General features: G+C 45.0%; 2 protein-coding genes, 1 long non-coding RNA gene and 1 other non-coding gene across 58 annotated transcripts; 1 reads left to right on the top strand and 3 right to left on the bottom strand.

Annotated features, from left to right (window-relative positions):
* Window positions 1–1,621: 1,621 nt before the first annotated feature.
* trnae-uuc (transfer RNA glutamic acid (anticodon UUC)) lies at window positions 1,622–1,693 on the bottom strand. The gene has a single exon. It is a non-coding gene; the product is annotated as a tRNA-Glu (tRNA).
* Window positions 1,694–1,912: 219 nt separating this feature from the next.
* alox5ap (arachidonate 5-lipoxygenase-activating protein) lies at window positions 1,913–11,135 on the top strand. Of its 6 annotated transcripts, none has more exons than XR_008138671.1 (6): window positions 1,913–2,074; window positions 2,732–2,810; window positions 10,041–10,111; window positions 10,193–10,274; window positions 10,369–10,758; window positions 10,845–11,135. XR_008138671.1 is itself a non-coding variant. In XM_052520481.1 (6 exons), exons 1-5 carry the CDS (start codon window positions 2,005–2,007, stop codon window positions 10,529–10,531), a joined length of 465 nt encoding a protein of 154 aa, XP_052376441.1. In that variant the 5' UTR covers window positions 1,913–2,004; the 3' UTR covers window positions 10,532–10,574; window positions 10,759–11,135. The 6 variants fall into 6 exon arrangements, 3 of the variants coding, with proteins under 3 accessions (XP_052376441.1, XP_035628722.1, XP_035628721.1); XR_008138669.1 differs by having other exon boundaries at window positions 10,799–11,135; XR_008138670.1 differs by having other exon boundaries at window positions 10,369–10,890; window positions 10,937–11,135.
* LOC118384890 (mesenteric estrogen-dependent adipogenesis protein-like) lies at window positions 11,064–16,091 on the bottom strand. 50 transcript variants are annotated; one of them, XM_052520461.1, is made up of 9 exons: window positions 15,883–16,091; window positions 15,621–15,757; window positions 14,958–15,073; window positions 14,601–14,771; window positions 12,059–13,481; window positions 11,939–12,010; window positions 11,819–11,866; window positions 11,651–11,698; window positions 11,298–11,435 (listed from the first exon to the last, which is right to left on the bottom strand). In XM_052520461.1, the coding sequence occupies exons 1-5, from the start codon at window positions 16,077–16,079 to the stop codon at window positions 13,461–13,463; spliced, it is 642 nt and encodes a 213-aa protein (XP_052376421.1). In that variant the 5' UTR covers window positions 16,080–16,091; the 3' UTR covers window positions 11,298–11,435; window positions 11,651–11,698; window positions 11,819–11,866; window positions 11,939–12,010; window positions 12,059–13,460. The 50 variants fall into 50 exon arrangements, with proteins under 50 accessions (XP_052376411.1, XP_052376413.1, XP_052376408.1 ...); XM_052520454.1 differs by having other exon boundaries at window positions 11,675–11,722; window positions 11,939–13,481; XM_052520455.1 differs by having other exon boundaries at window positions 11,939–13,481.
* Window positions 13,491–14,594, bottom strand: LOC127930670 (uncharacterized). Its single transcript, XR_008138672.1, has 3 exons — window positions 14,252–14,594; window positions 13,747–13,789; window positions 13,491–13,652 (listed from the first exon to the last, which is right to left on the bottom strand). It is a non-coding gene; the product is annotated as an uncharacterized LOC127930670 (long non-coding RNA).
* Window positions 16,092–23,115: the final 7,024 nt, after the last annotated feature.

Here is a 23,115-nt window from a genome sequence, read left to right as displayed (position 1 = left end):
TACCCAACTACATCTTCTGGGCCCTGACAGTAAATCTCAGTAAGACAAAAATAATGGTGTTCCAAAAAATGTCCAGTCGCCAGGACCACAAATACATATTCCATCTAGACACCGTTGCCCTAGAGTACACAAAAAAACTATACATACTAACCAAGAATTCACAAAATGGGATAAACACCAAATTGAGACTGCATGTAGAATTCTGCAAAAAATATCCTCTGTGTACAACGTAAAACACCAAATAATGCATGCAGAGCAGAATTAGGCTGATGCCCGCTAATGATCAAAATCCAGAAAGGAGCCGTAAAATTCTACAACCATCTAAGAGGAAGCGATTCCCAAACCTTCCATATCAAAGCCATCACAGAGAGATGAACCTGGAGAAGAGTCCCCTAAGCAAGCTGGTCCTGAGGCTCTGTTCACAAACACAAACAGACCCCACAGAACAGCAACACAATTAGATACAACCAAATCATGAGAAAACAAAAAGATAATTACTTGACACATTGAAAATAATTTACAAAAAAACTGAGCAAACTAGAATGCTATTTGGCCCTAAACAGAGAGTACACAGTGGCAGAATACCTGACCACTGTGACTGACCCAATATTAAGGAAAGCTTTGACTATGTACAGACTCAGTGAGCATAGCCTTGCTGTTGAGAAAGGCCGCCGTAGGCAGACATGGCTCTCAAGAGAAGACAGGCTATGTGCTCACTGCCCACAAAAATGAGGTGGAAACTGAGCTGCACTTCCTAACCTCCTGCCAAATGAATGACCATATTAGAGACATATTTCCTTCAGATTACACAGACCCACAAATATTTCAAAAATAAACACAATTTTGATAAACTCCCATATCTACTGGGTGAAATCACAGCAGCAAGATTTGTGACCTGTTGCCACAAGAAAAGGGCAACCAGTGAAGACCAAACACAACTGTAAATACAACCCATATTTATGTTTATATATTTCCCTTTTGTACTTTACCTATTTGCACATCGTTACAACACTGTAAATAGACATAATATGACATTTGAAATGTCTTTATTCTTTTGGAAATTCTGTATGTGTAATGTTTACTGTAAATTTGTATTGTTTATTGCACTTTTGTTTATCTACTTCACTTGCTTTGGCAATGTTAACATATGTTTCCCATACCAATAAAGCCCTTAAATTGAATTGATAGCTGGCTTTGGTCTACTTATTGTCTGTCCCCTGCCGCTCGCGTCATCCGCGCCGACCATTTTTTTGTTGTTGCCCTGGGGGCACCTGCTCCGCGGGGCGAGGGAAATAAGTAGACCAGAAAGAATTACGGAGTGTGGTGTCTCGCTTTCTAGCTACAGTATGTAAATTATTATCAAAGAAGGTATTTTATCAGTTGGAGGAATCAATGTTTTGTTTAATTTATTGACATAAATTATACATGTGTAACAGTCAGTACTAGCTTGGCTGATGAATGGGATGTTCTCTCGACTATCTTACGGTTACTAACGCAGAATACCCCTTGCCAATTGAAACGTCATGCATGCATTAAAAGCATAATTGTAAAAATATGTAAGTAATTTCAATCGCCTATAAAACGATTTATTGGTGAGAAGACTAGTAAAGAAAAACACTCGTTCCCATACCGGGAGTCGAACCCGGGCCGCCTGGGTGAAAACCAGGAATCCTAACCGCTAGACCATATGGGAGTATGAATTTGTTTGTCATCAATGGGGTTTTGAATGTACTACGCAATGACAACAACAATGGAGTAATGACGGAAAGGTGAGGGAGCTCCGTTACCAATACACACATCAGTAAGGAAATCATGTCTGAGAAATAGTTTGCATAAAAACGGACAGTCTAACAGGAAGTGCAAAGAGAGAGAGAGAGAGAGAGAATGTGTGCGTGTGTGAGACAGACACAGAGAGAGTTATAACTGTTGTCCCTCCTCCTCTATCCTTATATTCAATAAGCCTGTCCTCCCTCTGTTCTATCTGTCCCTCCGTTCTGAGTCGTCATGTTGTCCATAGTGGTGGAACACATCTTTCTCTTGGTCATCGTCACTCTCATTAGCGTCCTACAGAATGGTAAGATAATTAATACACTTTATATACATTATTTAGGTTATTATTTTTTTATTTTTAATGTTTGACTACATTTTTTATTTGATTTAAACTAGGATGTCCTATTTACATTAATAATATGTGTATAGAAAGGAGGGCAAAAAGACAACTGTGGTGAAGTGCATTGTCATTGTCAGCGAGAGAATAATGTAACTTTATGGGTCTTTTCCCCAGACACACATTAAACCTAATCCTGGTATAAAAATCACTTTCAATGCCGATTTTTTAGTCCAGGACGAGGCTTAATCTGCGTTTGGGAAACCGGCCCTATCTCAGGTAAGAGACTATAAATGTAATATATTTTTTGTTTGAACCAGGAAGTCCCATTGAGATAAATAATATCTTTATGAATGGTGACCTGTGGAGGATTTACTCACATTGTAAAGTAGCTTACTATGTGATTTATTACAGACATTAGTAGTGGTGTAGTGTTCTTTGATTTTCATACTGTAAAATGTATTTATCATTTAACCTCTCGTTTGATGCTTTGAATTGAATACTATGCCTTACTTTTAAATGACTGTATATCACTTGATAACCAAGTCTTTTTCTTCACTTCTCTGATCGACGATAAAATACATTTCTGAACTATTGGTGTTTTATCTGTCGTGTTATTTCCAGCTTTCTTTGCAACAAAGGTAGAGAGGGAGGGTAAAGAGCACAACAACAAAACTGCTTTTGAGAGAGTGTCCTGCGCCAAGTAAGTAACTTTCACACACGCACACCCACACACACCATTTTTCCCAGACACACATTAAACCAAATCCTGGAATGAAAATATTGCTTTTAAATGCTAGTAAAACTAAGTGCATGCTCTTCAACCGCTTGCTGCCTGCACACTCCCGCCCGACTAGCATCTCTGCTCTGGACGGTTCTGACCGAGAATGTGTGGACAACTACAAATACCTAGGTGTCTGGTTAGACTGTAAACTCTTCTTCCAGAGTCACATTAAGCATCTCCAATCCAAAATGAAATCTAGAATTGGCTTCCTATTTCCCAACAAAGCATCCTTCACTCATGCTGCCAAACATACCCTCGTAAAACCGGCCATCCTACTGATCCTTGACTTCGGCGATGTCATTTACAAAATAGCCTCCAACACTCTACACATCAAACTGGATGTAGTCTATCACAGTGCCATCCGTTTTATCACCAAAGCCCCAGATACTACCCACCACTACGACCTGTATGCTCTCGTTGGCTGGCCCTCACTACATATCCGTTGCCAAACCCACTGGCTCCAGGTCATCTATAAGTCTTTGCTAGGAAAAGCCCCTCCTTATCTCAGCTCACTGGTCACCATAGCAACACCCACCCGTAGCATGCTATTATTACTTACCCTCTTGCTCTTTTGCACCCCAGTATCTCTACCTGCACATCATCATCTGTACATCTATCACTCCAGTATTAATTATAAATTGTAATTATTTTCGCCTCTAGTGCCTATTTCTTGTCTACCTCCCTACTCTTCTACATTTGCACACACTGTACATATATTTTTCCTTTCTTGTGTGTTATTGACTAAACGTTTGTTTATGTGTAACTCTGTGTTGCTTTATCTTGGCCAGGTCGCAGTTGTAAATGAGAACTTGTTCTCAACTGGCCTACCTGGTTAAATAAAGATTAAATGAAATAAATAAATATAAAACACACACACACACACATAATGTACAATTATATTCTTTCCCTGTGTATTCAGAATGTCACGTCCTGACCTTAGTTCCTTTTTTATGTCTCTATTTTAGTTTAGTCAGGGCGTGAGTTGGGGTGGGTATTCTATGTGTTGTTCTATATTTGTGTATTTCTGTGTTTGGCCTGGTATGATTCCCAATCAGAGGCATCTGTTTATCGTTGTCTCTGATTGAGAACCATACTTAGGCAGCCTGTTTTCCCACTATGATTTGTGGGTAGTTGTTTTCCGTCTTTGTATGTAGTTTACCAGACGGAACTGTTTCGGTTTTTATTTTTAGTGTTCAGTGCTATTGATTAAAATGATGAACACTCACCACGCTGCATATTGGTCCGATCATCCCTACTCCTCCTCCTCAGAAGAGGAGGAAAACCATTACACACAACCCAAACAAGGATGTACCATTTTAACAGTGTTTAACTGTTGATTCAGCTGGTTATCATTTCTTTACATAAATGCTACTATCCGCGTGTATCAAGCCATAACCTAATAATAGCCATGCTGTAACCCACACAAGACTGCGTGTGTTTCTTTACACATTAGTTGCGTTGCCAATGGGAGAAGGGTTTTGCATATCCCATGTCTCCTCTCTCTCTTCCATCTGGTCACCTTTTACATGTGATTTCCATCTCTCTTAACATTACTAACCATCACATGGAGTTTCCTCAAACTCCAACCAGGTTATAGCACCCTATTTTCTATTTATAGTGCGTAACTGTTGACCAGGGCCCATACAGTAGTGTGATATATAGGGAATAGGGTGTAGGGAATAGGGTGTAGACTCTGCTTACTGTGTGGAACTGCCCTGGGTCTTTAGGGGAGGTTAGACTGCCTACTGTGTGGAACTGCCCTGGGGTCTTTAGGGGAGGTTAGACTCTGCTTACTGTGTGGAACTGCCCTGGCTCTTTAGGGGAGGTTAGACTGCTTACTGTGTCGAACTGCCCTGGGTCTTTAGGGCTTAGACTGCCTACTGTGTGGAACTGCCCTGGGTCTTTAGGGGAGGTTAGACTGCCTACTGTGTGGAACTGCCCTGGGGTCTTTAGGGGAGGTTAGACTCTGCTTACTGTGTGGAACTGCCCTGGCTCTTTAGGGGAGGTTAGACTGCTTACTGTGTCGAACTGCCCTGGGTCTTTAGGGGAGGTTAGACTGCTTACTGTGTGGAACTGCCCTGGGTCTTTAGGGGAGGTTAGACTCTGCTTACTGTGTGGAACTGCCCTGGGTCTTTAGGGGAGGTTAGACTCTGCTTACTGTGTGGAACTGCCCTGGGTCTTTAGGGGAGGTTAGACTGCTTACTGTGTGGAACTGCTTACTGTGTGGAACTGCCTACTGTGTGGATCTGCCCTGGGTCTGTAGGGGAGGTTAGACTCTGCTTACTGTGTGGAACTGCCCTGGGGTCTTTAGGGGAGATTAGACTGCCTACTGTGTGGAACTGCCCTGGGGTCTTTAGGGGAGGTTAGACTCTAATGGGTTCCTGTACAGATGTTAAACCGAGTCCTGGACTAAAAGGCACACTCAATGGAAACAGCCTCATTGTAATCTCAGACCAGGAAATCGTCCCACAGGGTGCATCTCAATAGTATGAAGTGGCTTCCTCTCCTTGTCTCCTTTCCTTCAAACATTCTGGTCAAAAAAAGGAATAACGTAGATAAAGACATGAAGGAACAAAGGATCAGGACTGTTGTTTCATTGGAGGCCATTGTTGTTGCGATGATGTACTTCCTGTATTACAAAAGGAAGCAGTGGACCCACACCCTTTCTCTGCTCCTCACCTTGTTGCATTGTCCAGAAATAACCTGCCTGTAAGCATTTCATTGGACGATGTCTATCATGCATATCTCGTACTTTTCTGTAGCCTGTCAACTATGTGTCTGTCTATCCCTGTTCTCTCCTCTCTGCACAGATCATACAAACGCTCCACACCGCGTGGCCGCGACCACCCTAACCTGGTGGTCCCTTCGACCCACGTGGAGTTCCAGGTCTCTGGTAGCCTCTGGAACTGCCAATCTGCGGCCAACAAGGCAGAGTTCATCTCAGCCTATGCCTCCCTCCAGTCCCTTGACTTCTTGGCACTGACGGAAACATGGATCACCACAGATAACATCTGCTACTCCTACTGCTCTCTCCTCGTCCGCCCACGTGTTCTCGCACACCCCGAGAGCTTCTGGTCAGCGGGGTGGTGGCACGGGATCCTCATCTCTCCCAAGTGGTCTTTCTCTCTTTCTCCCTTACCCATCTGTCTATTGCCTCCTTTGAATTCCATGCTGTCACAGTTACCACTGCTTAACATCCTTATCATTTATCGCCCTCCAGGTTCCCTGGAGAGTTCATCAATGAGCTTGATGCCTTGATAAGCTCCTTTCCTGAGGACGGCTCACCTCTCACAGTTCTGGGCGACTTTAACCTCCCCACGTCTACCTTTGACTCATTCCCTCTGCCTCCTTCTTTCCACTCCTCTCCTCTTTTGACCTCACCCTCTCACCTTCCCCCTACTCACAAGGCAGGCAAACGCTTGACCTCATCTTTACTAGATGCTGTTCTTCCACTAACCTCATTGCAACTCCCTCCAAGTCTCCGACCACTACCTTGTATCCTTTTCCCTCTCGCTCTCATCCAACACTTCCCACACTGCCCCTACTCGGATGGTATCGCGCCGTCCCAACCTTCGCTCTCTCTGCTACTCTCTCCTCTTCCATCCTATCTTCTCTTCCCTCTGCTCAAACTTTCTCCAACCTATCTCCTGATTCTGCCTCCTCAACCCTCCTCTCCTCCCTTACTGCATCCTTTGACTCCCTATGTCCCCTATCCTCCAGGCCGGCTCGGTCCTCCCCTTGGCTCGACGACTCATTGCGAGCTCACAGAACAGGGCTCGGGCAGGAAATGGAGGAAAACTCGCCTCCCTGCGGACCTGGCATCCTTTCACTCCCTCCTCTCTACATTTTCCTCCTCTGTCTCTGCTGCTAAAGCCACTTTCTACCATTCTAAATTCCAAGCATCCGCCTCTAACCCTAGGGAAGCTCTTTGCCACCTTCTCCTCCCTCCTGAATCCTCCCCCCTCCCTCCTCCTCTCTGCAGATGACTTCGTCAACCATTTTGAAAAGAAGGTCGATGACATCCGATCCTCGTTTGCTAAGTCAAACGACACCGCTGGTTCTGCTCACACTCCCCTACCCTATGCTCTGACCTCTTTCTCCCCTCTTCTCCAGGCGTCTTGTGACGGCCGGCCGCCCAACAACCTGCCCGCTTGACCCTATCCCCTCCTCTCTTCTCCAGACCATTTCCGGAGACCTTCTCCTTACCTCACCTGCTCATCAACTCATCCCTGAGCATCAAGAGAGCGAGAGTTGCACCCCTTCTGAAAAAACCTACACTCGATCCCTCCGATGTCAACAACTACAGACCAGTATCCCTTCTCTCTTTTCTCTCCAAAACTCTTGAGCGTGCCGTCCTTGGCCAGCTCTACCGCATCTCTCTCAGAATGACCTTCTTGATCCAAATCAGTCAGGTTTCAAGACTAGTCATTCAACTGAGACTGCTCTTCTCTGTATCACGGAGGCGCTCCGCACTGCTAAAGCTAACTCTCTCTCCTCTGCTCTCATCCTTCTAGACCTATCGGCTGCCTTCACTGTGAACCATCAGATCCTCCTCTCCACCCTCTCCGAGTTGGGCATCTCCGGCGCGGCCCAATTGCGTCCTACCTGACAGGTCGCTCCTACCAGGTGGCGTGGCGAGAATCTGTCTCCTCACCACGCGCTCTCACCACTGGTGTCCCCCAGGGCTCTGTTCTAGGCCCTCTCTTAGCTATACACCAAGTCACTTGGCTCTGTCATAACCTCACATGGTCTCTCCTATCATTGCTATGCAGACGACACACAATTAATCTTCTCCTTTCCCCCTTCTGATGACCAGGTGGCGAATCGCATCTCTGCATGTCTGGCAGACATATCAGTGTGGATGACGGATCACCACCTCAAGCTGAACCTCAGCAAGACGGAGCTCCTCTTCCTCCCGGGGAAGGACTGCCCGTTCCATGATCTCGCCATCACGGTTGACAACTCCATTGTGTCCTCCTCCCAGAGCGCTAAGAACCTTGGCGTGATCCTGGACAACACCCTGACGTTCTCAACTAACATCAAGGCGGTGTCCCGTTCCTGTAGGTTCATGCTCTACAACATCCGCAGAGTACCACCCTGCCTCACACAGGAAGCGGCGCAGGTCCTAATCCAGGCACTTGTCATCTCCCGTCTTGATTACTGCAACTCGCTGTTGGCCGGGCTCCCTGCCTGTGCCATTAAACCCCTACAACTCATCCAGAACGCCGCAGCCCGTCTGGTGTTCAACCTTCCCAAGTTTCTCTCACGTCACCCCGCTCCTCCGCTCTCTCCACTGGCTTCCAGTTGAAGCTGCATCCGCTACAAGACCATGGTGCTCGCCACGGAGCTGTGAGGGGAACGGCACCTCAGTACCTCCAGGCTTTGATCAGGCCCTACACCCAAACAAGGGCACTGCGTTCATCCACCTCTGGCCTGCTCGCCTCCCTACCACTGAGGAAGTACAGTTCCCGCTCAGCCCAGTCAAAACTGTTCGCTGCTCTGGCCCCCAATGGTGGAACAAACTCCCTCACGACGCCAGGACAGCGGAGTCAATCACCACGGAGACACCTGAAACCCCACCTCTTCAAGGAATACCTAGGATAGGGTAAGTAAGGGTAAGTAATCCTTCTCACCCCCTTCTCCCCCAACAAGATTTAGATGCAAGTGGCTGTTCCACTGGTTGTCATAAGGTGTATGCACCAATTTGTAAGTCGCTCTGGATAAGAGCGTCTGCTAAATGACTTAAATGTAAATGTAAATGTACATATGACTCATACAACTTCTCTGTAGAGTGGACTAAGTTAAGGTGGTTAGGCTGACATTGCGTGTGAAGAAACACACACACACACACACACACACACACACACACACACACACACACACACACACACACACACACACACACACACACACACACAAGTGAAACATTTCACAATAAAAAACAAAGTTCAGGAAGTTGCTGTGTGGCTGCGCTGTCACACAGGAACCATATTTTTGTATTTTCAGGAAGAGGTGGTGCTTTTATTGCAATAGCCATTTCCGTTTGAGCCGACATATGTAGCTTTTACCGTGAGCGCAGTCTCCGCTAAAGCAAGAACATTGCCTTTACATGTCAATCGCGCTGTAATGCTGAGTTTCCACTGTATGGATTAGAAGCCGAACACTTCATACGAGTCGAGTCTCAGTGTGTGTTTGTATTCACTGTAATTTCAGCATCAAACTGTCTAAGCCTAAGGGCTCTATTTCAATCAGATCTGCATTAGCCAACATCCACATAGCGGTGGAACTTAGGTAGAGCTGTCGAAGCCACAAGTGGCTTCCGTGTGGACTCGGTTGGGTAGATTGGGGTATTTGCAACACCAGCATTTACACACACACACACACACACACACACCGCACGGGCACGGGCACACACACACACACACACCGCACGGGCACGCACACTGCACGGGCACGCACACACACACCGCACGGGCACACACACACACAACTCACGGGCACGCACAACTCACGGGCACGCACACACAGTGAGGGAAGTGAGGGATGTAATCATGTATTTATTTGTTAATAACATGTCAGAATGTTGGGTTGACTCCTGTCTTAAAAATAACTATTATCTGGTTAAGAGCCTCTGCTAAAGGACTAAAATGTAAATTATACCTAAAGCGGGCATTGCCATTGGCTATGCTGAGTCACATCAACAGAAATCCCATGTAAACTGTAATCTACACCTCCATTAAGATGCTAGAAATCATTATTTAATTGAATGATTTTTCAGTTGGAGCGTAATTATTTCTGTATAGCCTACACTTTCTCGCTCTGAACTTCTAACACGAGTCGGGCAAGTGTGGATTATTACTTTTTAACCTTTAAATAACTTGGCAACTCAGTTAAGAACAAATTCTTATTTACAATGACGGCCTACCCCGGCCAACGCTTCGGCCAATTGTGCGCCGCTCTATGGGACTCCCAATTATGGCCGGATAGTGATACAGCCTGGATTTGAACCAGGGACTGTAGTGACACCTCCAACATCGCCAAAACACACTGCTATGCATGTGTCTCCTAGCGCCCGGTTAACCCTTGATCTGATTGAATCTAGGCCTAACTGGGGTTTTCATCATGTGTTTCTCTTGTCTGTCTCCACAGTCGTAACTGTATGGATTCCTACCCTACCTTCCTAGCAGTGATGTGGTGTGCTGGGCTCTGCCTTAATCAAGGTAAATCATCACACAGATACTGTAACATTCCCCAGTCTCTCTTTTCATCTAGCTAACAGTCTGTGATCTTGGTGTGTTCAGCTCCTGCTGCCTTTGCAGGGATCATCTACCTGGTGGCCAGGCAGAAGTACTTTGTCGGGTACATGGGTCAGACATCTCAGAGGTGAGAGTGTGTGTGTGTGTGTAAAGTATGTATCTGTAACTGACTGCTGTTTTGTATGTGTGTGTGACTAATCAACTGTGTTTCTGTCTGTCAGCACTCCAGGGTTCCTGTTTGGGAAACGCGTCCTGGCCTTCCTCATCCTGATGTGCATTGTGGGTATCTTCAACTTCCTGCTGGTGCGTTACTTCGGCAACGACTATAAAGACACCATGGAAACGATCACCAACGCAGCCTCTGCTCTACTCCTCATTCCCTGAACTACAGCAGTGACTATAAAGTCTGTTTTGTGTCTGTGTTGAGGTACTACGGAAAGTGACTATAAAGTCTGTTTTGTGTCTGTGTTGAGGTACTACGGAAAGTGACTATAAAGTCTGTTTTGTGTCTGTGTTGAGGTACTACGGAAAGTGACTATAAAGTCTGTTTTGTGTCTGTGTTGAGGTACTACGGAAAGTGACTATAAAGTCTGTTTTGTGTCTGTGTTGAGGTACTACGGAAAGTGACTAGTCTGTTTTGTCTGTGTTGAGGTACTACGGAAAGTGACTATAAAGTCTGTTTTGTGTCTGTGTTGAGGTACTACGGAAAGTGACTATAAAGTCTGTTTTGTGTCTGTGTTGAGGTACTACGGAAAGTGACTATAAAGTCTGTTTTGTGTCTGTGTTGAGGTACTACGGAAAGTGACTATAAAGTCTGTTTTGTGTCTGTGTGTATTTGCACAGTGCAAGGGTAGCAAGTGTGGTGTTGTGATGGGTGATTCAACGTGGTGCAATTATCCACTTCTGTGCTCAATCATTTCATGTTTTATATTCTTTATTTTTGAAATATTTTTGTCTGGCAAAATAAAAACACAACAGCTACAAAGTATTGAATTCTATTGAAAATGTATAAAATATGTTGATATGCCACAGCTATCCCTCTAAATGACATTTGAACAGTTTCTAAAGTCAGTCCAAGGTGACCCTTCATCTGAAGAGCATACATCTCAACATCTACATTCAAATGTTCGAGAAATCACGTCACCTGATGTTCTAGAAATCACGTCACCTGATGTTCTAGAAATCACGTCGCCTGATGTTCTAGAAATCACGTCGCCTGATGTTCTAGAAATCACGTCGCCTGATGTTCTAGAAATCACGTCGCCTGATGTTCTAGAAATCACGTCGCCTGATGTTCTAGAAATGATGTTCTAGAAATCACGTCGCCTGATGTTCTAGAAATCACGTTCTAGAAATCGCCTGATGTTCTAGAAATTCACCTGATGTTCTAGAAATCACGTCACCTGATGCGTCACCTGATGTTCTAGAAATCACGTCGCTGATGTTCTAGAAATCACGTCACCTGATGTTCTAGATGTTCTGATGTTCTAGAAATCACGTCACCTGATGTTCTAGAAATCACGTCACCTGATGTTCTAGAAATCACGTCGCCTGATGTTCTAGAAATCACGTCACCTGATGTTCTAGAAATCACGTCACCTGATGTTCTAGAAATCACGTCACCTGATGTTCTAGAAATCACGTCACCTGATGTTCTAGAAATCACGTCACCTGATGTTCTAGAAATCACGTCGCCTGATGTTCTAGAAATCACGTCGCCTGATGTTCTAGAAATCACGTCGCCTGATGTTCTAGAAATCACGTCACCTGATGTTCTAGAAATCACGTCACCTGATGTTCTAGAAATCACGTCACCTGATGTTCTAGAAATCACGTCACCTGATGTTCTAGAAATCATGTCACCTGATGTTCTAGAAATCACGTCGCCTGATGTTCTAGAAATCACGTCACCATACACAATTTTAAAATGTTTTCTAACAATGTACATAGCCTTCAGAATGTATTCATACATCTTGAATTATTCTACATTTTGTGTTACAGCCTGAATTCAAAATGGATTCGATTTTTTTCCCCCTCTCACCCAGATACACACAATACCCCATAATGATGAAGTGAAAACCTGTTTTTACAAATGTTTTCCAAATATATTGAGAAGTAAATACAGAAATACTCTCGAGTTAATACTTTGTAGAAGCAACTTTGGCAGCGATTAAAGCTGTCTTTCTGGGTACGTCTCTAAGAGTTTACACCTGGGTTGTGCAACATTTGCCCATTATTCTTTTTAAAATTCACTGCTCAACTGAGGGACATTACAGATAATTGTGTGTTGGGTAGAGAGATGAGGTAGTCATTCAAAAGTCATGTTAAACACTATCATTGTACACAGTGAATCCATGTAAACTTATTATGTGGATTGTTTACTTCTGAACTTATTTAGGACTTGCCATAAGAGGTTGAATACTTAAAACTATTTTTTTTTATGAATGAATTTTTAAATATTTTTGAAATTGTCTAAAAACATCCTTCCACTTTGTCATTATGGGGTATTGTGTGTAGGTCAGTAACAAAAACTCAATTTAATCCATTTTAAATTCAGGCTGTAACGCAACAAAATGTAGAAAAAGTCAAGGGGTGTGAATACTTTCTGAAGGCACTGTATATAAAACAACTTATTGTAAAGTATTTTGGGCTGTTCTTTCAATAGTTTCTTGCCGACTGGCTTACTCCATCTTCCCAGTGACATAACGGTGCAGCTGAGGATTAAATTCTCAACCCAAAGCAGCAGCATTGAACTGACCATCCATGTCTTACATTAAACGAGATGATCCAGTCTACTGATAAACAGCTCCTCCCAGTGGTGGAATCCTGCGTAGCAGGCAGAAGGTATCCCAGCTTCTCACTTCAACTGACAGGTGTCGCTGTCCACTGAAACATGGGCCTTGGAAGAGGCGAAGCGAGAGGATTTTACCGCCCTAAATATGTCCGTGTGAGATAAGACCCTTTTTGTATGGAGGTCTATGAGTGTAGAAATACATGGGGCTAATTTGATTTCAATAGAAGTTTGTAATTTTTAGACTGTTTCAAATGTACTGATTGATATAAGTGGATGCAGGTGGCATTCCGACAGCTTTGCGAAAAATGACTTGGTTGTGCCTGTTGTTCACACACATATCTGCCCTCTCATTGGCTAGTATGGTCCCACCTGACCTCAGTTACATTCAAGCATTGAGGACATGCATTTCCATTGTTAAGGAGTGGTCACTCGGCTACCTTGTCAATATAATAGATCATATTTGGCCCATGTCCAGTCTTCTTGCCCATCAAATAGTAATTATTGATTCTTGCTGAGGTCTCATCTTCCATGGTAGGAGATCTACAGGGAAGAAATCACAAAGTAAATAAACATGTGTTGGTTTTACTTCCTCCCAGAGTGGACACCCTAGCTATGGCCCACCTCCTTCCTCCCAGAGTGGACACCCTAGCTATGGCCCAACCATCTCCTTCCTCCCTCCCAGAGTGGACACCCTAGCTATGGCCCAACCATCTCCTTCCTCCCTCCCAGAGTGGACACCCTAGCTATGGCCCAATCATCTCCTTCCTCCCTCCCAGAGTGGACACCCTAGCTATGGCCCAACCACCTCCTTCCTCCCAGAGTGGACACCCTAGCTATGGCCCAACCATCTCCTTCCTCCCTCCCAGAGTGGACACCCTAGCTATGGCCCAACCATCTCCTTCCTCCCTCCCAGAGTGGACACCCTAGCTATGGCCCAATCATCTCCTTCCTCCCTCCCAGAGTGGACACCCTAGCTATGGCCCAACCACCTCCTTCCCAGAGTGGACACCCTAGCTATGGCCCAACCATCTCCTTCCTCCCTCCCAGAGTGGACACCCTAGCTATGGCCCAATCATCTCCTTCCTCCCTCCCAGAGTGGACACCCTAGCTATGGCCCAATCATCTCCTTCCTCCCTCCCAGAGTGGACACCCTAGCTATGGCCCAATCATCTCCTTCCTCCCTCCCAGAGTGGACACCCTAGCTATGGCCCAATCATCTCCTTCCTCCTCCCAGAGTGGACACCCTAGCTATGGCCCAATCATCTCCTTCCTCCCTCCCAGAGTGGTCACCCTAGCTAAGGCCCAATCACCTCCTTCCTCCCTCCCAGAGTGGACACCCTAGCTATGGCCCAACCATCTCTAGCTATGGCCCAACCAAATGACCGGTATAAAATAAATATTGCAGAGCAATGGGCTGGTGGGAGTGTCCACCATATCTCAATGCTTTTAGATTGGTGGGAAGTTGTGAACAAGTGCACACTTCAGGAGGACAGAGATATTATTGTGACGCACCCTTTGATGGCCACAAGTAAGACTCAGAGAAACACAGATTATTCAGCAGTAAACTGTCCGCAGTAGAGAATATACATCAATAAGCTAAGAGGAACGTTCCAGATACATTTATAAATAAATAGTCCTTATTCATTTATTATATTTGACCTTGAAATGGCGTTTGCTGAACCCGAGCCAGTGTGGGAAGTCAAAGAGGGCATCTGAGTAATATTTCAGGGTGAAGCAGGTATCCTTCCACACGGGTGTGACCTTCTCTCTGTTGCCTAGGAGACAGAAACTCTCCCCTGCCCAGCCACGCAACGCATCACACAGGTCAATCTGAAAACAAAAAAAGCAGAGGGAAAAATGCATTTCAACTTTACATATAAAAATTATAATAAATATGAATATGCCATTTTCAATGTCAACATCTTGAGAGGTGGCTGCGTAAAGAAAATAAGCTTTTTATCTAAGAATCACTCTTTAAAATGTTATTTTTATAACAAAAAAAAATGACAAACTCACATCGACCCTGTAGCTCTCCCCAGCCACAGAGGAGATAGTCCTGTCCAGGCCTCTCTCGATCTCCCACTTGATCAGAGGGTTATGGCCATCAATGGACACCACATACTGCTGGAGCACTGGGGATGGAGGGAGAAGAGGAGAGAGAGTCAGAGAGAAAGAGCATCAGAAAGAGTCAGTCAGTCCTGTGAAGGCCACTGTGTTAAGTTAGGCTGTGAGTCACACTTAAAAAGGTCACTCTGCACCGCCTGCAACTGGTCAAAAACCACAGTTACGTCCCAAATAGCACCATATTCCCTTTATAGTACAATATATTGGCCATAGCCCTGGCCAACAGTAGTGTACTATATAGGGAATAAGGTACAATTTGGGAAGCAGGGAGTGACTCATAACCTCCATATGGAAGGGCCAGCCCAGGTTAAAAATACATAAATAACGTTGTTGTTTCACTGCATGGTTAAGAAGTATGTACTGCTGATATCCACCAACACACATATACTGTATCGGGCTAACATTTACTCCTGTACATATGCAATCTGGTATTTGATGCAGTAAAGAGTAACGTTATGAAAAGTCATTTGTGAAAACCATGGACGACAGCGCAGAGCACGCCGTGTCTGCTGCAGCCTACAGGACCATTATAGATAGAACAGTGAAACGTTGTACCTCTTCTGTTTTTGGGAGCTTTCTTATCTGTCGATGAAGGTTTACTTTCACATGCAGACACCAGTATATATATCTTTTTTGAGGTTAGGTTCTTCCTGAAGCGAGTGTAATCTCCCAAATTGCGCACTGTGATTTTCCTGAAAGAAAATAAATTGTTGGATACATTTTCGATTGCTAGTTAAGAAGTTGATGCTCAGCTGAATTAATTATATCTTCAAGGCTGACTAATGTATCAAACTTTTAAAATGAACATATTCCTTACTTTCCCTGCGAGTGTTGGAAGACTACTTTTCCTCCTCTGGATAACTCGAAGTCATCGATGAACACGCAGCAGTTTTCAGGATCGCTTTTCACGAATCGGTCGCCAGCTTCTACGGTGAAACCGGGCGGAGGGTTCCGCAAGAATTCCTCAACTTCTATAACTTCCATCGTACAACGGGAGCCGTCTGTGATCGTCATGTCTTTGGAGTTTTTTGTCTCGAGCAATACCTGTTTTTCTGCTGCGATTCCAGATCACGTGATGAGGAAATAAAGGTCTTGTAACCCCAGATGGGCGTGATGGGCGTTCCGGATCATTTCAGTGAGCCGGTTCGTTTGGCTCCCAAACCGCTCTTTAAAAAAAATATGTTTTGTATTTTTTCAAGTCATAAAGTTTGCGATAGTTTTGACTATGAATGGTGTTAAAATAATTCTAATTAAATGATTAAATGAAATCATACTCTACCTTAACCACGATGTATTTTGAAATGCATTGGTTTGTTATGAAAAATAATGCTATTAAACATTTGCATTTAAAGTATAACATTTAATTATGTATATAAACAAAGTGCATATCAATCTAACAATTCAAAACAAATACAATCTGAACAACATGATAATAGAATATTGCACCATATCAAAGAAAAATAATTAACGTGCAAAACTGCAGCATCCCACTTAAAACATTAAACTGGGCCCTCTTTTCTCTCTCTTCTTGATTGCCATGTTATAACCAGCAGCACACAGAAATGCTGACTATATTTAGCTTTTTTGAGAGATTTGCATTCAGAAATGCAAGCTGCCTCATTTTCGGCTGATGCGGTTTCTTCTCTCAGTAATTATTTGTCCTGTTTTCGAGAAGACCCTCTCAGAGCCGTTTGGGAGCCAAAAGAGACGGCTCTTTTTGGTGAGCCCATCATTGGCCCATCACTGGTTTGTTCATCTGCCACTAGGCAGAGTCTCCCTGTCATGACTTTAGTAAGCCGTGGGGAGACAGAGGCCTTGTTCTTCCACCAGCCCAGAGAATCTGCAGATCATAGAGTTGCTCCTCCAAATAGGATCGGACCTCCATTATGGCATCTGCTTAGGGATTCCTTCGTGCTGCATCCCCAGTTGCTCTCTCGTCAAACAGCATCCAAACAGCAGATGTTTGTGGCACTACTGCTGGTGCTTCTGCTCCATCTGATCCCTCTTCTTCATGTTGCCCTGGTGCCCGAGACATCTGACTGCTGGGGCTGTCCCTCCCTGCTGCTGAGGTTATTCTTTGAAGAGCCTCATCAATCGCTCTGGCATCACTGAAGGCTAACTTCTTAGTCAAGTGCAGTTTCTGATAGCACGTGATTATATTCCATTCTGTGGAACTTTCTGTCACAGGGTGTCCATCAACTCTGTCACATGTCCTGCGGTTACATTTGCTTCTTTCTGGCGGCTGGCTGTGATTGGCTGCAGACCCTTACACAGGAGTATCATTTTTGAGGCTGTCACATAGCTGAAAAGAGAGAACAGTAACTTATTAGTTCAGGTTCATGTTTTATCTATTGATACTACATTCTCATCACTGCTCATATACATATATAATACTGGATTAAATAATGATGTAGTAATAACTGCTTACTGTACCTCTCCACTGATCTCCAGTGACCTGCTCAAAGGGTTCCAGGACTCTGCACACCTCCTCCACCACCTCCCATTCCTCTTGGGTCAGAGCATCAACAGGTGCATTGACAACGGCCAGGGTAGAGATGATAGCATCATTTGACTCAAGAAACCGCTTCAACATATAAAATGTTGAATTCTACCTCGTAGTGCAGTCTTGTTTAGGCCTCAGCTCGGGCATCCCCATCTGGCGTTGTGTAGACTTGAGTTTTTCAGCACCTACTGTGCTCCTGTGGAAGTATTCCACAGCTGCAGTGGGCTTCATCACCGTTTTATTTCTCTATTTGGTTAGGTCAGGGGGTGATGTGGGGTGGGCCTCTATCCGCGGTGGCGGCTCTGGTGCGGGACGTAGACCCCGTTCCACCTCTGGCTCACCCCACTTTGGTGGCGCCCCTGGTGTGGGGACCCTCGCCACCGACCCCGGACTGGGGACCCTTTCTGCGGGACCCTCTCTACCCCACATCACACCCTGACCTAACCAAATAGAGAAATAAAACAGCTCACTAAGGTCAGGGCGTGACACCTTCAGAGCATCTCATACAATCAGGTTGATTGTGTGGGCAGGACATGGATGATGGGTCCATTTTAAAATGTTAATGACTTTGGTTATGTTCGCTGCATTGTCGCTAACACAACAGACCACTTTTCCATCTTACTTGCCATTCTCTGGCCACTCTCAACAGTTCCTCTGCCAAGTTCTCTGAGGTGTCTGTTGCTGAACTCAAAGCAGTCCAGAAGACAGCTAGACATCAAACCATCTTCAATGAAGTGACATGTAACCGACATGTAAGAAGTGGTTACCCTTGATGTCCAGCAGTCAGTGGTAAAGCAAACTACAGTAGCTTTCTGGACTCTTTCCCGCCCTGAAGCCTGTGTGCTCCCGTACAGTTGTGGAATAAGTGATTTTGAAAGGGTTTTCCTGCTTGGAATTGTGTACATTGGATTTAGACTATTGCTATAATTTCTGAAACCTCTGTCCTCCACAATAGAAAATGGCTGGAAATCGGTGGCAATCATTTTAGCCAATGCAATATTAATTTAGGCTGGTTTTGCTACAGACATAGACTTTTGCATAAACTGGCCCATAGAAGACTGCGTTGCTGTGGGTCGCGGAGTAGGTCTACTTGACTGAGTGGATACATCTCCACGTGTGGAGGTGCTGGCTCCACCACTACCACGCCTACTTGACTGAGTGGATACATCTCCACCACTATCACTAGTAGGCCTACTTGACTGAGTGGATACATCTCCACCACTACCACTAGCAGGCCTACTTGACTGAGTGGATACATCTCCATGTAACGGTTTTCATGTGGTGAAGGAGAGTCGGACCAAACTGCAGCGTGTAGATTGTGATCCATGTTTAATAAAACAACGTAACACGAATCAAAACACAAACTCAACAAAACGCAATGAAAACCGAAACAGCCTAAACTGGTGCAAACTAACACAGAATAAGGACATCAAGACACTAAGGACAATCACCCACAACACAACCAAAGAATATGGCTGCCTAAATATGGTTCCCAATCAGAGACAATGATAAACACCTGCCTCTGATTGAGAACCACTTCAGACAGCCATAGACTTACCTAGAACACCCCACTAAGCTACAATCCCACTACATACACACCACATACAAAAACCCATGTCACACCCTGGCCTGACCAAATAAATGAAGATAAACATAAAATACTTCGACCAGGGCGTGACAGAACCCCCCCTAAGGTGCGGACTCCCGAACGCACCTCAAAACAATAGGGAGGGTCCGGGTGGGCGTCTATCTCCTATAGAGCTCCATTTTTATGGAACGGTCTGCCTACCCATGTCAGAGACGCAAACTCGGTCTCAACCTTTAAGTCTTTACTGAAGACTCATCTCTTCAGTGGGTCATATGATTGAGTGTAGTCTGGCCCAGGAGTGGGAAGGTGAACGGAAAGGCTCTGGAGCAACGAACCGCCCTTGCTGTCTCTGCCTGGCCAGTTCCCCTCTTTCCACTGGGATTCTCTGCCTCTAACCCTATTACAGGGGCTGAGTCACTGGCTTACTGGGGCTCTCGCATGCCGTCCCTGCAGGGGGTGCGTCACCTGAGTGGGTTGATTCACTGTTGTGGTCATCCTGTCTGGGTTGGCGCCCCCCCTTGGGTTGTGCCGTGGCGGAGATCTTTGTGGGCTATACTCAGCCTTGTCTCAGGATGGTAAGTTGTTGGTTGAAGATATCCCTCTAGTGGTGTGGGGGCTGTGCTTTGGCAAAGTAGGTGGGGTTATATCCTTCCTGTTTGGCCCTGTCCGGGGGTGTCCTCAGATGGGGCCACAGTGTCTCCTGACCCCTCCTGTCTCAGCCTCCAGTATTTATGCTGCAGTAGTTTGTGTCGGGGGGCTAGGGTCAGTTTGTTATATCTGGAGTACTTCTCCTGTCCTATTCGGTGTCCTGTGTGAATCTAAGTGTGCGTTCTCTAATTCTCTCTTTCTTTCTTTCTCTCGGAAGACCTGAGCCCTAGGACCATGCCCCAGGACTACCTGACATGATGACTCCTTGCTGTCCCCAGTCCACCTGGCCATGCTGCTGCTCCAGTTTCAACTGTTCTGCCTTACTATTATTTGACCATGCTGGTCATTTATGAACATTTGAACATCTTGGCCATGTTCCGTTATAATCTCCACCCGGCACAGCCAGAAGAGGACTGGCTACCTCACATAGCCTGGTTCCTCTCTAGGTTTCTTCCTAGGTTTTGGCCTTTCTAGGGAGTTTTTCCTAGCCACCGTGCTTCTACACCTGCATTGCTTGCTGTTTGGGGATTTAGGCTGGGTTTCTGTACAGCACTTTGAGATATCAGCTGATGTACGAAGGGCTATATAAATAAAATGTGATTGATTGATTGATATGTGTAGTGTTTGTGCATCGGTGTGTGTCTCTTTCTTTCTGTGAGAGAGCAGTGTGTATTGTGTTGACAGATTGGGGTCACTTGTACAGCCCACTTGTCCAGCGTAGCCTAGTGGTTAGAGCATTGGACTAGTATCCGGAAGTTTGCAAGTTCAAATCCCCAAGCTGACAAGGTACAAATCTGTTGTTCTGCCCCTGAACAGGCAGTTAACCCACTAGGCTGTCATTGAAAATAAGAATTTGTTCTTAATGGACTTGCCTAGTTAAATAAAGGTAAATTAAATAGTGCTCAAGATTGTTTTTTTTAATTTTTATTTTACCTTTATTTAACCTTTATTTAACCAGTCAGTTAAGAACAAATTCTTATTTTCAATGACGGCCTAGAACTGATTTGACATCATAGACCCCTTCTTTCTCTCTCCACCCCTCCCAATTCTCTATTCACTTCTCTCTCTCCTATTCTCTATATTGAGAGGATAAGGATAAGGATAAGTTTTAAAAAACGGTAATATTGTGAAGCAATATTTCTCTGCCAAGTCCTTTTTTAATTCGTCCTCAAACTGTTGTAGTACACTGAAATCGCCAGAAGAGGTCCCCATTGACCTGTCTCTGACTCCTCAACTGTTATTTTGCAGTGCCTGTTTGACTGCAAAGAATGAGACAAGACAGACAGAAAGACACATAAGAGGGAGAGACAGGAAAGATAGGGGTTGACTATAGTCTACACTAGACACTAGACAAAGAACATTGAATAGTGAACAGAGAACAGAACAGTGAGGGTAAGAACAGAGATAGGAGAGATGAGGAGGGTGCACCTAAAGAGACTAGGAATGAGTAAATGGTAGAAGAAGAAAAAATAATCACAGATTGATGGGAACGAAAGAGGTCGGGGGTTTAACTAAATTATTTATCGAAAGAATGATAGCAGGAGAGAAATACAAAATAATGAAAAGAGAGAGGGAGAGAGATGTGTGGGTAAAGAGAGAGGTGTGTGGCTAATAAGAGAAAGAGAGGTGTGTGGGTAATAAGAGAAAGAGAGGTGTGTGGGTAATAAGAGAAAGAGAGTTGTGTGGGTAAAGAGAGGTGTGTGGGTGAAGAGAGAGAGGTGTGGGTAATAAGAGAAATAGGTGTGTGGGTAAAGAGAGAGAGGTGTGGGTAAAGAGAGGTCTGTGGTTAAAGAGAGTTGGGTAAAGAGAGGTCTGTGGTAAAGAGAGGGTGTGGGTGAAGAGAGAGGTGTGGGTAATAAGAGAAATAGGTGTGTGGGTAAAGAGAGGTGTGGGTAAAGAGAGGTCTGTGGTTAAAGAGAGAGAGGTGTGGGTAAAGAGAGGTCTGTGGTTAAAGAGAGAGAGGTGTGGGTAAAGAGAGTCTGTGGGTAAAGAGAGAGAGGTGTGGGTAATAAGAGAAAGAGAGGTGTGTGGGTAAAGAGAGGTGTGTGGGTGAAGAGAGAGAGGTGTGGGTAATAAGAGAAATAGGTGTGTGGGTAGAGAGAGGTGTGGGTAAAGAGAGGTCTGTGGTTAAAGAGAGAGAGGTGTGGGTAAAGAGAGTCTGTGGGTAAAGAGAGAGAGGTGTGGGTAATACGAGAAAGAGGTGTGTGGGTAAAGAGAGAGAGGTGTGGGTAAAGAGAGAGAGGTGTGTGGGTAAAGAGAGAGAGGTGTGGGTAAAGAGAGAAAGAGAGGTGTGTGGGTAAAGAGAGTTGTGGGTAAAGAGAGAAAGAGAGGTGTGTGGGTGAAGAGAGTTGTGGGTAAAAAGAAAAGAGGTGTGGGTGAAAGAGTAAAGAGAGGTCTGTGGGTGAAGAGAGGTGTGGGTAAAGAGAGGTGTGTGGGTAAAGAAGAGAGAAAGAGAGGTGTGGGTAAAGAGAGAGGTGTGGGTAAAGAGAGAGAGGTGTGGGTAAAGAGAGAGAGGTGTGGGTAAAGAGAGAGAGGTGTGTGTGTAAAGAGAGAGAGGTGTGGGTAAAGAGAGAAAGAGAGGTGTGTGGGTAAAGAGAGTTGTGGGTAAAGAGAGAAAGAGAGGTGTGTGGGTGAAGAGAGGTGTGGGTAAAGAGAGGTCTGTGGGTAAAGAGAGGTGTGGGTAAAGAGAGTCTGTGGGTAAAGAGAGAGGTGTGGGTAATAAAGAGAGAGGTGTGTGGGTGAAGAGAGAAAGAGAGGTGTGTGGGTAAAGAGAGAGGTGTGGGTAAAGAGAGAGAGGTGTGGGTAAAGAGAGAGAGGTGTGGGTAAAGAGAGAGAGGTGTGGGTATAGAGAGAGGTGTGTGTAAAGAGAGGTGTGTGTGTAAAGAGAGAGAGGTGTGGGTAAAGAGAGAGGTGTGGGTAAAGAGAGAGAGGTGTGGGTAAAGAGAGAGGTGTGGGTAAAGAGAGAGAGGTGTGGGTAAAGAGAGAGGTGTGGGTAAAGAGAGTGTGTGGGTAAAGAGAGAGAGGAGTGGGTAATAAGAGAGTGTGTGGGTAAAGAGAGAGAGGTGTGGGTAATAAGAGAGAGAGGTGTGGGTAAAGAGAGAGAGGTGTGTGGGTAAAGAGAGAAAGAGAGGTGTGTGGGTGAAGAGAGGTGTGGGTAAAGAGAGGTATGTGGGTGAAGAGAGAAAGAGAGGTGTGGGTAAAGAGAGAGGTGTGGGTAAAGAGAGAGAGGTGTGGGTAAAGAGAAAGAGGTGTGTGGGTAAAGAGAGAGAGGTGTGGGTAAAGAGAGTTTGTGGGTAAAGAGAGAGAGGTGT

Source organism: Oncorhynchus keta, chromosome 6, assembly GCF_023373465.1.
Source record: "Oncorhynchus keta strain PuntledgeMale-10-30-2019 chromosome 6, Oket_V2, whole genome shotgun sequence".
Taxonomy (NCBI): Eukaryota; Metazoa; Chordata; class Actinopteri; order Salmoniformes; family Salmonidae; genus Oncorhynchus; species Oncorhynchus keta.
Note: the sequence above shows the minus strand (reverse complement) of the source record. Positions and strands in the feature narration are given on the sequence as shown.